Source organism: Polypterus senegalus, chromosome 1 (assembly GCF_016835505.1).
Source record: "Polypterus senegalus isolate Bchr_013 chromosome 1, ASM1683550v1, whole genome shotgun sequence".
NCBI classification, from domain to species: domain Eukaryota; kingdom Metazoa; phylum Chordata; class Cladistia; order Polypteriformes; family Polypteridae; genus Polypterus; species Polypterus senegalus.
In genome coordinates, this window is record NC_053154.1 from 320,465,125 (window position 1) to 320,483,973 (window position 18,849).

Here is an 18,849-nt window from a genome sequence, read left to right on the forward strand (position 1 = left end):
TGAGCTGAGAAATCACAAAAGGACTGCTAGGCTAAGGAAGACCTCCACTGCTGATGACAGAAGAATCCTCGCTATGGTCAAGAAAAGGCCATCTAATGCCAGTCTGAGAGACTAGAAACAGACTTCATGAGACAGATGTGTGTGTGTGTCAGAGATGACTAGAAGAATTAATGGCATGCTATAGGATATGAGGCCAGGTAGATCTATGAGGGAGTAGTTGCTAACCACTGCACCACCATGCTGTCTAGCACAGAAACAGATATTCATAAACAGTGCAACTAAAGTGTAATTCTTTGCAATGTAAATTTGTAAAAACTGCTTATTCATGCCTTTTTTAAAAACTGGGTACAGATCAAGCTGTTCAGGCTGTGCTGTGATTTTTGTAGGACACTATCCATCCTGCAATCTTTTCTGGTTATCTTAGATAGTAATGACCGAAAGAACTTGATCTGATAGTAATGTGGGTCTGCGGTTGTGGGTGGGTATTATTACTCTCTTTTTCTGAACTGATGCCAGTTGAAAAGGCTTATCTTAAACTCACAACAAAGTCATCAGTAAGTCCACGTTTTGTTTCAGGTCACACTTTCACATCTGAACATTGTGTTTTACAGGACAGTTTGAGAGTCAAACATGGCTGAAGCTCATCAAGCGGTGGCCTTTCAGTTTACTGTGACCCCAGATGGTATTGATCTTCGTCTCAGTCATGAAGCCCTCCGGCAAGTCTACCTTTCTGGGGTGCATTCCTGGAAAAAGAAGTTCATCAGGTTCAAGGTAGTTTTTTTTTTCTTTTTTTTTGATTTTTAGAGGATTCTTTATATAGTCCCAATTCCAAAACAGCAGAGATGGTGTGGAAAATGCTAATAAAAACAAAAGGGAGTGATATGTCAATTATAATCATCCTGAACTACAGTATATTGAAAATGCAACAACACCTTATTTGATGTTTTATCTCCTTAATTTTAATTGTACCATTTGAAATATATAGTCATGTTCAATCTGGTGACTGCAACATACTCAAAAAGTTGTCACAGTCGAGTGCTTACCACTGTGTCTCATCTAGTTTTGTTTTAATAACACTTATTTAGCGTTTGGGCACTGAAGATACAAGTTGGTTAAGTTTAGCAGCTGGGACTTCCCCCATTCATTTATTATTCAGGTCTTCAGTTGCACAGTTTTACAAGGCCATCATTGCCATATTTTGTGCTTCATAATGCACCACACGGGTCAGGAGTGCACTGCTTCTGCCGCGGTGTGGCTTGCCATTGTCCTTCAGAAAAATAAACGGACATCCTTTGAAAGACAGCATCTTTTACTCTAAAATTTGTACATACTGTATCTTTCTGCATTAGTGGTGGCCCCACAGACTTATAAGTTACCCATACCATGGGCACTGACAATCCCCCCATACCATGACAGACGCTGGATTTTGGAATTTGCTAATAATAGCTTGGATGGTCCTTTTCCTGTTTGGCACAGAGAACACAATGGCTGTTTTTTTTTCCAAAAGCTGAAATGTTGTCAGACCTTAACACATGATTCCACTGTGCTGCTTACCATCTCAGATGAGACGGAGCACCGAGAAGTCGGCAGCACTTCTGGATAGTGTTGATGTATGGCTTCTGCTTTGCATTATAAAACCTTAACTTCTGTGGATGCAGTGATGAATGCTGTTGACTGACAAAGGTTTACTGAAGTAATCCCAAGGCCTTGTCATGATTATTATTACAGATGCATGATGGTTTTTAAGACAGTTACGTATGAAGGATCAAAGATTATGCACATTCTCAAGTGGTTTTTGGGCTTACCCTTTATGCAGCGAGATTCAACTAGATTCCTTGAATCTTTTAATTACTAGGGGGCTTTGCCCCCTGCTCGCTTTGCTCTTCAACCATCCCCCCCCACCTCCTGGCCTGCACCACGCGCTAGCCTCTTTGCGGTTCTGCCACTTGCGTATGGGGATGCGGATGTACAATTTAAACAGATTTTTATTTTCATGGGAATTTTTACATATGCATCAACACAACATATAACTTCCCGTGATTGAATTTTGTTTCTTTCTCTCTATTAAGTAAAATGACTTTTTTGAATGTTTGGCTCTGAGATTTGTTAATTTTCTTTGCAAAAGCTATTCTAACGGGAAACTGTTAGCATTTTAATTTGAATGGCATATCAACATTGTTTTGTAATGTTATCCGTGGAAGATGTACTACATTACCTTTCTTGGATACATCCTTCTTTCTACAGTAGTTCTTGCGTTGTAAGATTGGATGTTGTTAACAGTTGTAGTTATACTTCAGGATATTGTAAGTTGTTGTTTTCATCTTCTGCACAATGACCACCAACTGTCTCAGCATAGTCTATAGATACAGATACATATTTAACCAATTTGCTGTGTAACCAATCGACATTTTTGGTGTTAATTTGTTTGACTTCCTCGTTTCTCGGTGCTAGGATTGTGTGTGTACTCATTTTTTTATGTTGATAACCTTTCGTGATGAAATTCTTCAATAAGATTTGGACATAATACGTCTTCTTTAATTGGGAGCTTAAAGTGAGGAAAACGTTAAAATGTGAGAGCGCAGGAAGTGTGACAAAAGTATTCACACAAATGAGAGTTGAGATCTTGTTTGAAAATGTTTGAGAGGAGGGCGTGACTTGAAAAAATGTCAAGGCAAAAGTTGTCTCACAGGACTTGAAAAAATCTCTTTTCTAAAAAGTCTAGTTGGGGAGCATGCACTAGTACAATGCGTTGTCGCACCCACTACACGATGAATCAACTCGGGATCCCAGTTTGTATTCCCCCAGGCAGACACGCGGTCCAGACCCACCCTCTGGAAATGACCCTCTATCTGCCGCAGTGAGGTGTTATGTGGACGACTCTTCGGCCTGATCCAGCCTCTCGGGTCCCCAACAATGAGGATCTTACGAGCCGGATCACCCTCCGGGAAACGCGCCACATGGTCGTAGTGCCATAACTGATGCTCCCTCACAATGCAGGTAATGTGCCTCATTCGGGACTCCGTGAGCAAGACAAAGTCAAACCAACGGTACCCAAGGATTTTCCGGAGAGACACAGTACCAAAGGAGTCCAGTTTTCGTCTCAGGTCACTGGATAGCGTCCATGTCTCGCAACCATATAGCAAGACAGGAAGCACCAGGACTCTAAAGACTTGAACCTTCGTCCTTTTGCAGATATCGGGAGCGCCACACACCCCTTCCCAGCGACCTCATGACCCCCCATGCTCTCCCAATTCGTCTACTGACTTCATAGGAAGAGTCACCAGAGACATGAATGTCACTGCCAAGGTAAGTAAACCTCTTGACGAGGTCAACACTCTCTCTGCAAATGGACACACTGCTGATGGCCGTGCCCAAGAGGTCATTAAAGGCCTGGATGTTGGCTTTTATCAGGACCCCCGCAAGCCCATATACTCAGACTTCTCGCTCAGTCTCTTGAGGGCCCTGATCAGAGCCTCTATTGACTCCGCGAAGATCACAGCATCGTCAGCAAAGTTAAGATCCGTGAATCTTTCTTCACCAACAGATGCCCCACAGCCGCTGGACCCCATGACCCTGCCCAACACCCAGTCCATACAAGCATTGAACAGAGTAGGAGCAAAATCACACCCCTGACGAACCCCAGAATCAACCTGGAAAAACACAGAGGTACTGCCTCCACTCTGCACAGCATTCACAGTGCCAGTGTACAGGCCAGCCATGATATCCAGCAACCTCAAGGGGATCCCGCAAACCCTCAGGATGTCCCACAGGGCAGCTCGATCAACTGACTCGAACGGTTTGTGAAAATCGACAAAGGCTGCAAAGAAACTGCTGATATTCACGTTTGCGCTCCATGAAAACCCTCAGTGCCAGGATGCAGTTGATGGTAGACTTCTTAGGCATAAAACCTAACCTTTCAGTCGCTGGTAGGTGAGCAAGTGATTACGGATCCTGTTAAGGACGACCCTAGCAAGTACCTTACCCGGCACCGAGAGCAGTGGTATCCCCCTGTAGTTGCTGCAATCCAGGCGATCACCCTTCCCTTTCCAGATAGGGACGACAAGTCCCATTTTCCAGTCAGTTGGGATGATGCCAGTCTCCCATATGGAAGCAATGATTGCTTGCAATGCCAGGAGGACAGCCTTACCACCATCCTGGAGAAGTTCACCCTGGATACCACAGATCTCTACAGCCTTTACCCCCCTCAGCTGGTTCACCACCTGTGCAATCTCAGTGAGACTGGGTGGTTCACAGCTAATCAGAGAATTATATAATAGGGAGATATTGTGCCATGTATAATAATAATAACAATAATAATAATACTTTTTATTTCAATGTACCTTTCTAAACACTCAAGGACACAGTACAAACAATAAAATCATAAAACCAACAAAAACATGAATGTACACATATACATATATCTATATCTATAGAACTGAAAATACAGCAAATAATAATACAGCCTAAGGTCATATAGTGTAAGCTAATCTAAATAGATAAGTCTTAAGACAAGATTTGAAAATAGGTAGGGAATCTGTGTCCCGAATGTTTTTTGGTAGCGAGTTCCAGAAATAAGGAGCACTACGACTAAATGCCCTGGAGCCCATGATGATCAGCTGTGCAGTGGGAGTGATAAGAAGACCAGAAGTAGGAGACCTAGAAGTATGGTTAGGTGTATAAGCGTGTATGAGGTCAGAGAGGTATAATGGAGCTAAGATTATGAAGGGCTTTGAAGGTAAGTAGAAGAAGAATTTTAATATCAATGCGTAATTTTACAGGAAGCTAATAAAACTGTTTAAGAATTGGGGTACAAGTCTGATATGTAATAAGGGCAGCTGAATTCTGAACAAGCCGGAGTTTATGGAGTAACTTATGTGGGAGACCAAAGAGAACAGAATTATAGTAATCAATGCAGGAAGTGAACAATGCATGAGTAAGGATGGAGGTGCTATTTAGTGTGTGTGTGGTTGGGTGGGGTCACAGGCGTGCAATGCAATGGAGATGAAATGATTTTAGTACAAGTCCACAACCTAACAAAATGTGAAAAAGTGAAGGGGTCTGTGTACTTTGTGTATGTAGTCGGTAACTGATTCCTTATTTCCAAAGCCTGTGCACTGGCAGATTAGGTGACTTGTACTGCACCAGATCTATAGTACTGAACCAGAAATCTTTTGATTTAAAAAGAGCCACCTTTCTGTCACTAGAGGGCTACATAGTCTGTGACTTCCTTGCATTGTGCATCAGCATTTCCCAGCAGTGGACACAACTGATTATTTTAGCATCAGCATTTGTATTTCAACTCTCTTATCCCGTTTAAGGTAAAGAAACAACTCTTTAACTCAAGGGCAGAATTAACTTCACTTAAAGCACCCACACCTATAGGGAGATGGCTGTTAGTAGGTTTGGAGACCTCTATAACAGGAGTTTCTAAATATCTGTCTTTTTAACGAGATGCTGTTATTTAGTCTTTTAAAATGTGTTGGTGTTAGGGTGATTGGTGATTCCACATTAGTCTTAGTTTTGTGTGTCACTGAGGGTCAGAGCCTGTATATCAACTTTGTAACAAATGAAGCAACACAGAGATACAAGAAGACCAAAAGGGAAATCCTATTGTGGTTTTAAACATGTTGTGTGTGAAAGCCATACCCGAAATGATATTGTTCTCCACAACAGAACAGTTACAGGTGGATAATTTACCTGCTGCACCTGAAGAGTCTGAATACGATGTCCATGGTGGGTGAACAACAACAACATTTATTTCTATAGCACATTTTCATACAAATTATGTAGCTCAAAGTGTTTTACAAGATGAAGAAAGAAAAAATACAAAAATAAAATTAGGCAATACTAATTAACAAAGAATAAAGTAACATCTGATAACCAAGATGGACAGAAAAAACAAAAAAAAAAACTCCAGAGGGCTGGAGAAAAAAACAAAATCTGCAGGGGTTCTGAGGCCACAAGACCACCCAGCCCCCACACTAGGCATTCTACTCAACATAAATGATCTCAGTCAGTCCTCATGGTTTTCAGGCTCCCTGTGGAAGAATTAGATGATGATGGTCATGTGGACTTGTGGCCTTCAATCCATCAATGTAAGGACTGCACGGTGCCCTGATCAGGTGGTGGGGGGAGCAGATCACCACCACAGAAAACCGGAAAAAGAACAGTATTGATTGTGGAGCCATGATAAAAACGACAATTAAATGCATATACAGAATATCAGGCTTACACTAAAATGAAGCTATGAGAAAGCCATGTTAAAATAATGTGTTTTTAGCAGTTTTTTAAAGTGCTCCACCGTATTTCTATCGGTCAGCTATTCCAGATTTTGGTGCATAACAGCAGAAGGCCGTCTCACCACTTCTTTTAAGTTTAGCTCTTGGAATTCTAAGCAGACCCTCATTTGAAGATCTGAGGTTATGATTTGGAGTGTAACATGAAAGGCATTCTGAAATATAAGACAGAGCAAGATTATTGAAGGCTTTGTATTCCATAAGCAGTATTTTAAAGTCAATTCTAAGTGACACAGGTAACCACTGTAGTGACACTAAGACTGGGGTGATGTGCTCAGATTTTCTTTTCCTAGTTAAGATCCTAGCAGCTGCATTCTGCGCTCGTTATAATCGATTGATGTCTTTCTTGGGTGGTCCTGAGAAAAGTGAATTACAGTAAGTGACTAAAAATAAAAGCGTGAACTCATTTTTTAGCATCTTGCATAAGTTATAAGAGGTCTAACTTTTGTTGTATTTCTTAAGTGAAAAAAATGCTGTCCTAGTAATGTGATTAAAATGTGATTTGAAATTTAGGTCAGAGTCAGTAATTATCCATAAATTCTTTACCTCTGTCTTGACTTTTAAACCTAATGGATCAAGTTTATTTCTGATACCCTCATTATATTCATTTTTGTCAGTCACTAAGATTTCTAATTTCTCCTTATTTAGTTTTGTTCCCCCCTCCAGGGCCTCTCAGTTAACTTTATACCTTTGGATTTGTAGCTGTGCAATGTAGTCAATGTCAGTTATATTAGCAGATGTTGCTGTTGTAAGGATTGCCCTTTGTAACATTAAACAAAATCGATAAAATGGTTTGGCACAAGCACAGAGTGGTCTCCCTTTCTGTAGACTTTGCATGATGTTTTTTTTTTCATTTGCAGTTATTGCTATTGTAGGCAGGTGCTGAGTCATCGCTTTCCTATCTTGAGACATGGTGGCACAGTTCCACTGCAGAACTAACAGTAAAAACATAACTAAGTAAGAAATTTAAAAATAACTTGCCTATAAATGTGGTGGTTAGTTATGTAGCTTCGTATTACCAGAGACCTGAGTTCTAATCCCAGTCATTACACTGCCTGCACAAAATTGGCATGGTTTTCCTATGTGTCTTGTTTCTTCCGTATCTCAAAGATGAGTGTTGGTTTTTTGGTGTTCCCGGTAGTGGACTGGTGTCTCATCGTGTGTTGCTTCCTGCAAATATCTGACACTGCCAGAATAGGCTTAGGTGCACAACCAACTTATATTGCTATGTGTTGTGGACGAGCATTGCATGTAGGATTTGTCCCACCTTACACCAGGTGCTCTCAGAGTAGCCTGAGGTGCATTGTAAAGCAAGGTCAAAATATAAAAAAATAAGTTTCAGGACACTACAGTACTTGAGACAAATTAATTAATTGACTTCACGAAACCTTACAGCTTAAAGGATAACTTTGGTATTTTTCAGCATGAATTTATTTCTTCAGAAACATGGCATACATGGATTAGTCATGTACAATTATGTTCTAAAGTTAAGCGTTTTCTATAAATCTAAAAAAATATCTTCCTCACCCTAGCATTTTCCAATGGTGGCAATGGAGATGAAGCACGATCGGAAAATAAAAGCTTAAAATCTTATTAAATGCATCCATTTGTCAAGCCAAGGCTTTTGTGGAGTATTGATTTGTGCCTTTTGATTACACACACAATGTAAAAGAGCTTATACGTGTTATTTGTGAACAAAAAACACCAATATTATTAGACTCTGCCAATTTAAATGAAGACTAGCTGTGCACGCTACCTCACCATTTATCTTCTTCTGCAATAGCCTTTACCCCCCAGTGCATGGTTTTCTCTTGAAAGACAAAATCACAGTAAACTGTTTGTGCCCTGTGGTTGGTTTTGCTTTGATTTACTTCCGTATTTATGTGTGAAGTCATGCAAGTGAATAGAAAACATATCCTTCCATCGAAATATACCTGCGACGTAAATTGATTATTTCCAGATCCCTTTTGTTGTCACACACATGCGTTGAACACATGGAAGTCATGTTTTGCTTTATCGAAACTCTTTGGCTTCTATTTTCCGTTTGTGCTTCATGCCTCCATTGTAAAGCGCCAGTGCAGGCATGATATTTTTAAACATTTATAGAAAACTCTTAACTTTAGAATATAACAACAACTATTTCTTCCAAGGTCGGGTCGCGGGGGTAGCAGCTTAAGTAGAGAAGCCCAGTTTTCCCTCTCCCCGGCCACTTCTTCCAGCTCTTCCGGGAGAATCCCAAGCGTTCCCAGGCCAGCCGGAGACATAGTCCCTCCAGCGTGTCCTGGGTCTTCCCCGGGGCCTCCTCCCGGTTGGACGTGCCCGGAACTCCTCACCAGGGAGGCGCCCAGGAGGCATCCTGATCAGATGCCCGAGCCACCTCATCTGACTCCTCTCGATGTGGAGGAGCAGCGGCTCTACTCTGAGCCCCTCCCGGATGACTGAGCTCCTCACCCTATCCTTAAGGGATGGATAGATGGATATTTCTTCCTTGTATACCCCAAAATCGCACAAGGAATGCCTCAATGGGCTTTAACAGGCCCTGTTTTTGACCGCCACCCAGAAGACAAGCAAAACCTCCCAAAAAAACCTTGTAAGGAAAAAAAAATGGAAACAGTCTTGGAAAGGGCAATTCAGAAAGAGAGAGAAACCCCCTTCCAGGTAGGTTGGGCATGGAGTGGGCGTTGGGGTAAATACAACACACAAAGAAGAACACAAGTAGCCCTCATTACAGAGCTAGATGGCTAATCTGCCATGGCCATCTCAGAAATACAATACAATACAATAGTACAAACTACTTTATTCTTGCATAGCGCTCCTCAGCAAGTGCAGGGTGCTGCAACAACTCTCAGGTTAAAATTTGGGGAACAGATTATACCACTTACTAAATGCAGAGCTATCACATGTGAGGATACAGATTTGTTAAAATGTATCAAAAACAAAGCAGAAACTCCTAAATAAAAGTAATAACCAACAATCTCTGTCATCTGTAAAAGCCAGACACAGTCCAAGTCCTGGAGACATCCCCTATTGGCCAATCGACAGCTGAGTCATTGCTGGGCCAGCCAATCAGATGAAAGGACCCTTCTACCCGATGATTTTAGTACTCTTTTATCTGAGATGACACAATTTCATGCGGCAAATGTATACATACCATGTTTGTGAAAAAATAACTTGAACTTGGAAAATACCAAAATTATCCTTTAAGAAATGGTCTGCAATATTTCTATCCTGGAAAAAAACAGGCTTTAGAAAGCACAATAATTTAATAACTGAGAGTTATTTTTGTGTCAAAGACAGAATTCAAATTCTGGTTTCATTTAGCGAAAGTAAAAATCAAGTTTGAGTAAAGTGTTTTCAGTATTCTCTTAATATTCAGAATGACATCCATTGTTTTATATGAGTAAAGCAATTAACTACTAGTCATGCAACAAGACAATTCCGACTCGGGTGTTAATAAAATATATCAAATCAGAAAACAAAAAAATATATATAAATAATCAAGTATTATTTGTTTAAATGAGGAATTCAGCTTGGTTTGATCAGTGTGTGGGTAATAGTTAATAATGTGGTTTCCAGTGACATCTGCTACGCTTATAGAGAAAAGAGAATGTATCCTTTTGTCAATCCAGAGGGACACCATTTTTAAATGCAATAACTAAAGAAAAAGACCTACATGTATGTGTGGAAAAAAATGGAATGCCTTATAGGATAACTCATTTTGGAAGACTATGTAATAGCATGGTATTACCAATGATATCAAAGGAGTACTTAAGGCTTTAAAGCACTATTATGGTGGCTTTCCTGAACCGGAGGAGAATATCATTTATAACACAAGTTAAACCACATGTGTGCTCTGACTGCGGTGGAATAGAAACTGGAATTCCTTCTAAACCTTGTATTTTTTTAAGGTAAGATTTAATTTGTATGGTTAAGTTTCGTTGGAAGTTAATTTAAACTCTGAAATTGTTCAAAGAGCAAGACTATGCTGATAGATAATTACTTTGAGGAAGAAGTTGTTTCCACAGTCTCGCCATCTACAATTCAAATCTGACTTGAGGTGAATACATAGGAGTTCTGTGAGCTGGACCAGCATACCTTCTAGTCACCCATTGTGTGGGCAAGAAAAATAAAAGTGGTATTCTTGAATGAAGTGGATTGTGTGAATTAAGTCCTCTTTCTTGTTTTAATTCCTACACTTTGAATCCTGGCATTGTATAATCAAACAACATTTGTGTTTACCTGATTATGATGTGTCTTTGTCAGCAACCTGACCCCAAACTGTGCAGTTCCCCATGATGAGGAAGCCATGCCAGGAAAATGATGAGCAAGGTGATCACCCATCAAATTAGTTTGGGATTTTGAGTGCAGAGTGGGTTAGGCTTTCAGGATAGCCATCGTGAGCAGGTAGAAAACAAATAGACAGGCAATAAGAGAACAACTAACACTAATGAAAAAGGCAAAATGGTCAAACAGCACTAAACTATCAAACACTAATGACGTTACAAGAGGGACTTTTGTGAACAGGCGCAAAGCTCAGTAGTTTTAGTGCACAGCACTTAATATCCTTTGCACCTCCCATCATGTGATTGCAGCATAGTTTGTGTTGCCAGCAGCAGATACTGATGGGAGGGAAAAAGGGCAGTTTATAAAATATAAAGGAGTGGCTAGAGAAGGAGCAGGTGTGAGAAGTGGGATTCCTTTTGGTGATAAATATGATAGTATACAATGGTGTGCAACATATAAGCTGTTAGACTGCATATCAAGGGACATTCTGTTCTAACTGTGTATATAGCCCAATGACTTTTTAGGAGAAATGGGGCCAAGTCAGTCAGTGGTCATTGCTATGGCCGCTGCTATTTTTAATATATATAAATGATTTGGATAGGAATATAAGTAACAAGCTGGTTAAGATAGGTGGATTACCAGATAATTTGGAATATCTTCTATAATTACAAAAGGACTTGGATAGCAGACAGGATTGGGCAGATGAAATTTAATGTCAGAAAATGTCAATTATTACACATAAGAAGTAAAAAATGTTTGATTTGAATACACAATGGGTGGTCAGAAAATCGAGAGTCCACCTTATGAGAAGGTGTTAGGAGTCATAGTGGACTTGACACTATCAACTGCCAGACAGTGTTCAGAAGCCATTAAGAAGGCAAGCAGAATGTAAGGTTATATAGCGCCTTGATGTGTGGAGTACAAGTCACAGGAGGTTCTGCTCAAGCTTTATAACACACTGGTGAGGCCTCATCTGGAGTACTGGGTGCAGTTTTGGTCTATAAGTTACAAAAAGGACATACCAGCACTGGAAAAAGTCCAGAGAAGAGCGACTAGGCTGAGTCCAGGGCTACAGGGGATGAGTTATGAGGGAAGATTAAAAGAGCTGAGCCTTTATAGTTTAAGTGACAGAACATTAAGAGGAGACATGATTGAAGTGTTTAAAATTATGAAGGGAATTAATCCAGTGGATCGAGATGGTGACTTTAAAGTGAGTTAATCAAAAACACGGGGTTACAGTTGGAAACTTGTTAAAAGTAAATTTCAAAAATGGTAAATTTCATAAATGGTCCACAGAAGAGCGACTAGGCTGATTCTGGGCTACAGGGGTTGAATTATGAGAAAAGATTAAAAGAGCTGAGCCTTTACAGTTTAAGCAAAAGAAGATTAAGAGGTGACATGATTGAAGTGTTTAAAATTATGAAGGAAATTAGTGGATCGAGACTGTTATTTTAAAATGAGTTCATCAAGAACACGTGGACACAGTTGAAAACTTGCACAAACATTAGGAAATTTTTCTTTACACAAAGAACAATAGACGCTTGGAATAAGTGACCAAGTAGTGTGGTAGACAGTAAGACTTTAGGGACTTCCAAAACTAAGTGAAATAAGTGGATAGGACTGGCGAGCTTTGTTGGGCTGAATGGCCTGCTCTTATTTCGATTGTTCTAATGTTCTAAAGTCCTACATATACAACTCTCAATTAAGTCTCAACTTTCAATTCAAGTCTTAAGGTATCATACTTACACTCAAGTTGAGTCGCTGGATTTCATCAAACAAGTCAAATCAAGTCACTGGTTCTATTCGAGCAAGTCAAGTCATAGTTCTGTGAGGTACAGGGAAACTAGGCCATTCAATTTTATAGGATAACCAAAAGCCAAAGAAGAAACATAAGTGGAGTACTGTGTCACAATGGAGTAAAGTACCTGAAGCTAATGTGATTTTGTTTGCTTTCTTTCCTGCGCAGAATGGAATCATCACAGGAGTTTACCCAGGGAGTCCTTCAAGCTGGCTGGTTGTAGTTGTGGGATTTGCATCCACAGCTTTGTACACCCGAAGAGATCATTCATTTGGACTGTTATCCAGAATAGGAGAACATCTTCCAGTTAGGTAAGAACTGTATGAGCCTTTTATTTTGGTAAAGGTAATTCTTTTTTTCATTGCTATTCTTAAATATATCAAGAACAGTTTTTGCCAGTTCTGCATTGAGGTTGAGTTTGAATTCTAAATAAATTGATCAGTGTTATATGCTTAGAATTCTTAACAATAAATTGTCAATTCTTTGTATGTTTTGATTATTTGCAATTCTGTTGACCACTAGACATGTAGTATCACTGGAAAGGAGCTGAATTTACCATGCATTCAAAAGGTATCGAGATTTCTTTACTTTTTTACATTGTGTTATATTGCAGTCTTGTGGTAAAATCATCTAAATTAATTTTCCCCTCATCATGCGAAAACTCAATACTCCAGAATGACAAAGTGAAAATAGCATTTTACACATTTTTGCAAATATATTAAAAATAAAAAAACTGAAATTTATCATTGTCACCAATTTTCAGACCCTTTACTCAAGTACCTTTGACAGTGATTCCAGCCTGGAGTGTTATTGGGTTTGACACAAATAGCTTCGCACACTTGGATTTGGGGAATTTTTGACATTCTTCTCTGTAGATCTTCTCAAATTATCCTAGGTTAGATGGAGACCATTGGTGGATAGCTATTTTTGGGTCTCTCCAGAGATGTTTGATTGGGTTCAAGTCCGGCCTCTGGCTGCACCACGTAAGGATATTCACAGAGTTGTCCTTAAGCTGCTCCTATGTTGTCTTTGCTTTGCGCTTAAGGTGATTGTCCTCTTGGAAAATGAACCTTTCACCTAGTCTGAGGTCCAGAGTACTCTGGAGTAGGTTTTCATCAAGGATATCTTTATACTTTACTATGTTCAGCTTTCCTTCAACCCTGACTACCCTCTCTGTCCCCAGCCAAATAACCTGATGGTGCCACTGCCTTGTTTCACTTTTGGAACAATATTGCACAGGTGATGGGTGATTCCTTGTTTCCTCCATATGCGATTCTTACAATTGGGGCCAAACAGTTGTCACAAGAAGACATCATAAAGGTTTGGGGCAGCCACCCGTATATTGTGCCCTGGCTGCAAAAAGGGTTGTTTTAAGTGAGTTGTATTCAGGGTTGAGTCCAGAACAGAACTGACTTCAGGTTGAAAAGATGTCAACTTTAAATGCCATGACAGGAAGTAACGTTTTCAGGACTGGAACCAGAAGTGATGTTGCCTGGGCAGGAAGTGATGTTATCAGTGGGGGCGGTACCTGAAGTAACATCACCAATGGTGCCAGAAACTGAAGTGGTGTCATCAATGGTGGTGGAACCAGAAGTGGCGTCAACGATGGCGCTGGAACCATTTGGGATTTCCCGTGGATGGTCTGTGGAAGAATGAGAGAGAAACTCTGTGCACCTTGTCACCCCCTGGTCTGGCATGCAACTACTATCATTCAGGCCCTTTAGCTACCTCCCAATTGCACGTGTGTGACACAGTTCAATTTTGGTTTCATCAGACCAGAGAATGTTGTTTTTCAATCTTAGAGTCCTATAAGTGCCTTTTTGAAAAACTCAAAGTAGGCTTTCTCTTTTACTAGGCAAATGCCTCAACCTGGCCACTGTGCTATACACACCCCAGATTGGTGGAGTGTTGCAGTAACGGCTGCCCTTCTGGAAATTTAACCCATCTTCACACAGGTTCTCATCCAGAGGGACCATCAGGTTCTTGGTCACCTCTGTTACCAAGGCTCTTTTCTCATGATTGTTCAGTGTGGCCAAGCAGCCAGCTCTAGGAACAACTTTTGTTGTTCCAAACTTCTTCCACGTAGGAAACTGGGTGGCCACTCTGCTCTTGGGAACCTTCAATGCTGCAGAAATTGTTGTACCCTCTCCCAGATCTGTAGACTGACACAGTCCTATCTCTTAAGTTCTTCATGCAATTCCTTCCACCTCCTGGCTTAGTTTTTGCTGAACTGTAGGACCTCATATAGACAGTGTGTGCCTTTTCTAGTTATGCCTAGCAACTGACTTTACCACAGGTGGACCTCAAACAAGGTGTAAAAACATCTCAGTGATGATCGGTAGAATGGGATGAAGTGTCATCGCAAAGGGTTTGAATACTTTTGTCAATGTGATATATATATTTATTAATTTGAAATGCTTTCTCTTTGTCATTCTGGGGGATATAAGCATTGCTCAATGAGGGAAAAAAATAATGTAGCTGATTTTAGCATTAGGCAACATAACAAAATGTGAAAAAGTGATGGGGTGTGTAACAAATGTGCCCCTTTTCACTACAAATTTTGAATGACAGCCCTTCTGTGCTGAGTTGTATTGAAGCCAATTTACCTTTTCTGCTTACCAAGCAGTTAGTGTCTTTTTCACGGTATCGGTTCACTAATCCTAATGCCCTTTTAGCCATCAAACGTTAAAAATGTAACCAATGACCACATTTATTAACTGGCTATAAATAAATATCACAGAAAGATCTGAAATTTGATTTATTGGTTTATTTCCCATGGACATCATCAGTATTCACATAAAAACTAGAGATTCTTGATATGATTATTGTAGTTATTTTGTTAATGAATTTAGATAAGAAATTCAAAGTCCTTCAATTTTACTCCTCTTTTCCTTATCAGGGTCACTGTATTATTATTATTATTATTATTATTTGCAGAAGCCTTTATCTAAAACACGTTATACTACATTAAAATAATGTTTATATGGTGCAAGCATTAAAAGCAACAGTGAATAACATAAAAAACAGAGCAAGAGGGAGTAGTACTACTACATACTCTAATTAAACAACAACAACATTTATTTTATAGCACATTTTCATACAAATAATGTAGCTCAAAGTGCTTTACTTGATGAAGAAAGAGAAGAGACAAAATAAATAGGAATTAAAACAAAGGAACACTAATTAAGATATTGTAAAATTAAGGTCCGATGGCCAGGGAGGACAGGAAAAACAAAAACTGCAAATAGACGTAAGACAAAAATCAGTATCCCAAACTCTTCGTCAGTACTAGAGCAGCTATTCTGTAGAAGAAACCCTAAACAGTTCCAAAACATTTAATGGAAAGTTGTGTTTTCAAAAGACTGGACACAAGTAAATTCATGTCAATATGGCTGCTATGAAAAAGGCCCATTAGAGATATGAAGCCATGTGATGCCACCTATAAGTGATGATAGCTCAGCAACGACTCTAAAACCAAAAGCCAAATTTTATGGAGATGTTCATGACCTTATAAGCTAGCTTTAGTAAAAAATTAACTAATTTTAAAATATGGGTTTTTTTGCTATTCAACTTTTAATATAATCGCTCATAATGTGGTCATTTTTCATTTTGGAGATAGCATAGTATTTGCACAAAAATATAGTTGGAAAAGAGCTTTAAAACAATTTTGGAACCATTTCTGTGCACCATACATTTAAGGAGATATAGCCAGTCAAAGTAATAATCCACCCCCCCAATAAGTTCAAACATTGTCAGCTTAAATCTCCCTTAATATTGATCTAAGACATGTGCAGTTTCAGTTCCATGGGTTGCTCATATGACCAAATCAACATGCCAAGTTTTGTTAAAATCTGTGACAATGAGGTCCAAAAGTGTGATGATTTGACATGGAATTAGTGCAGTTCAGATGAACAAAGGGAGAGAGAACCAGTGCCTGAAAAAAGAGTTGCATGGCATAATAAGTAAGGTAGCGTTGAATCCTCTGAAGATGCTGAAGAAAGAAACAATGTGATTGGGTGATTGAAGAAATAAGTTTGATGAATGAAAGTGAGCAGAGCAGACCCGCAGCATGATTCCTGATGGTGAAAGGGTGAGATCTTCCAGGTCAATGAAAAGTTAAGATTAAGGTGATGAGCATGGAAGCAAGTGATTTTGGGCTGGGGAAACTGTAAAAAGAGAAACAAAGACTAGGAAATGGAAATAATGTCAGACAAAGAATAGTTATGTAATGAACAGGGGGTGGAAACCAAAGAAAGTTTGATTGTTAAAGCCACAACACATAATCCAAAAAGTGTTGGACAACCAATATTCAGCCCCTGGCCTAATAACCCTTCCCCAACTCCTTATGCAAAAGATACTTCAGAAGAATGGTTACTTCTTCAGTTCAGTTTCTGGATGGTTGAAGGAGCATGACACCATTTTTAAATACAGGAACACTGAAATGTAAGAACAAAGTCTTCCTTGTGCAACAGTACATCTACAACAAGGTCACATCATGTGCAAAAGGTGAAAGTTGAAAGTTTTCATTTGCCAGTAATCTTACTGCTTCCATCAACTTCCAGATTGGAAAGCAGACATTGCGAGAAAAATTAGGCTTCAGTTTTGAGATTGTAAACTTAATTGCATATTATGGTTAAAAAGTGATTTACTATCTTAAATATTATTTTTCTTAATTTGCAGCAAATATCTGTCAGAACAAAGTCAGACGATAGTAAGCGGAGTTTTACTTGGCACAGGACTGTGGGCATCAGTTGTGTTCACAATGCGTACCACTTTGAAGATGCTTCTTTCTTGGCATGGCTGGATGTTCGGTGAGCACGGAAAAATGTCAAGAAAGACCAAACTCTGGATGGTAAGCAGGCCCATTGGAAGAAAATTCGCATGATGTTTACCACTTATGCAGTTAACACATAAAATTAATTTTAACAGGATTAGCTTTTAAATGTATTGATTGATAATAACTTCATTCCAGCTCCAGTTGTAGTTTACTTTTTCAAAAGAGTCTTGTGATGCTCACCATTTATACCCTTTAATCTTTAAATTAATTTCACAATGTTGTTAGTCACCTTTTTTTTTAGTTATGGTTAACATGGTGGCATACAATTCCGGGAAACTGGGATTAAGTTATCGCCTGGTCATCGTAAATTTGGTGGTTGCACGTTCTTCTGCTCTCTCAGGTTTTCTTTTTCAAGGTATTCAGATTTTCCTCACTCATCTCACAGACATACACATTGGTTTCAATCAATCAACTGATTTTATTTTTATAAAGAACCTTTAATAGAATCCATTATCTCAAAGTACATTATTTTACAAAAATAAATAATTTTCAAAACAAACAGTAAATATGACAACTATCAATAACATGTTCCATATAAGGTCTAAAGTGGACATGTTTAATTGGTCCTGGTTGCTTTGCTTGAATCAATCAATCAACATTTATTTATATAGCACATATTCATACAAAAAAATGTAGCTCAAAGTGCTTTACAAAATGAATAGAAAAATAGAAGACACAATAAAAAATAAACATAAGTCAACATTAATTAACATAGAATAAGTAAGGTCCGATGGCCAGGGTGGACAGAAAAAACAAAAACTGCAAATAGACGTAAGACAAAAATCAGTATCCCAGTACGATTTGGAATATAACGCGTCAGGCATTCCGATATATAAGATGGAGCAGATTATTTAGGGCTTTATAAACCATAAGCAGAATTTTAAAGTCAATCCTGAATGACACAGGCAACTAGTGTAGTGACATCAAAACTGGAGAAATGTGTTCGGATTTTCTTTTCCCAGTTAGGATTCTAGCAGCTGCATTCTGCACCCGTTGCAAGTGATTTATGTCTTTTTTGGGTGGTCCTGAGAGGAGTGCGTTACAGTAATCTAGTCTACTGAAAACAAAAGCGTGAATTAATTTCTCCGCATCTTTCAATGATATAAGAGGTCTAACTTTAGCTATGTTTCTTAAGTGAAAAAATGCTGTCTTAGTGGTCTGATGAATATGCGATTTAAAATTCAGATTACAGTCAACGGTTACCCCTAAGTTTTTTACTGCCATCTTAACTTTTAATTTTAATTTTGAAACATGGCCAATACTTTGTGTTGCTGACAAAATAAATAACCTATATTGAGACTTTGCCAAATAGTTGCTGAATAAGATGACAAAACCAAGTAATTACATTACATGAGCCCTTCTCATTCGAACTTGGGGCACATTGAATGACACATACATCAAGCAACAGTACAATATACATTAGTAACACAGTATAATAAAACCACTACCAAGAAAATATTGCTTGAATAAGCATAATAAATATATTTTAACAAAACTAAGAACCCACTTGAATAAGATAATAAAAACAAATAACTACAACCTGTCAGCCTTCTATCAATTTACGGAAGGTCTTCTCAACCGAAGTTGGCACTAACTGACTGATGCACATGCATCAAACAACAGTACAGTATACA

The 18,849-nt window shown here is 39.0% G+C and overlaps 1 protein-coding gene across 2 annotated transcripts in view; it reads left to right on the forward strand.

Moving 5' to 3' along the window:
* Positions 1–18,849, forward strand: part of cpt1ab (carnitine palmitoyltransferase 1Ab (liver)) — a 156,934-nt gene that overhangs the window by 53,458 nt on the left and 84,627 nt on the right. For both annotated transcript variants that reach the window (XM_039737040.1, XM_039737048.1), the window contains exons 2-4: positions 612–771; positions 12,547–12,689; positions 17,059–17,230. In XM_039737040.1, the coding sequence (XP_039592974.1) occupies positions 631–771; positions 12,547–12,689; positions 17,059–17,230 (456 nt within the window). In that variant the 5' untranslated portion in view covers positions 612–630. The remainder of the gene's footprint in view (positions 1–611; positions 772–12,546; positions 12,690–17,058; positions 17,231–18,849) is intronic.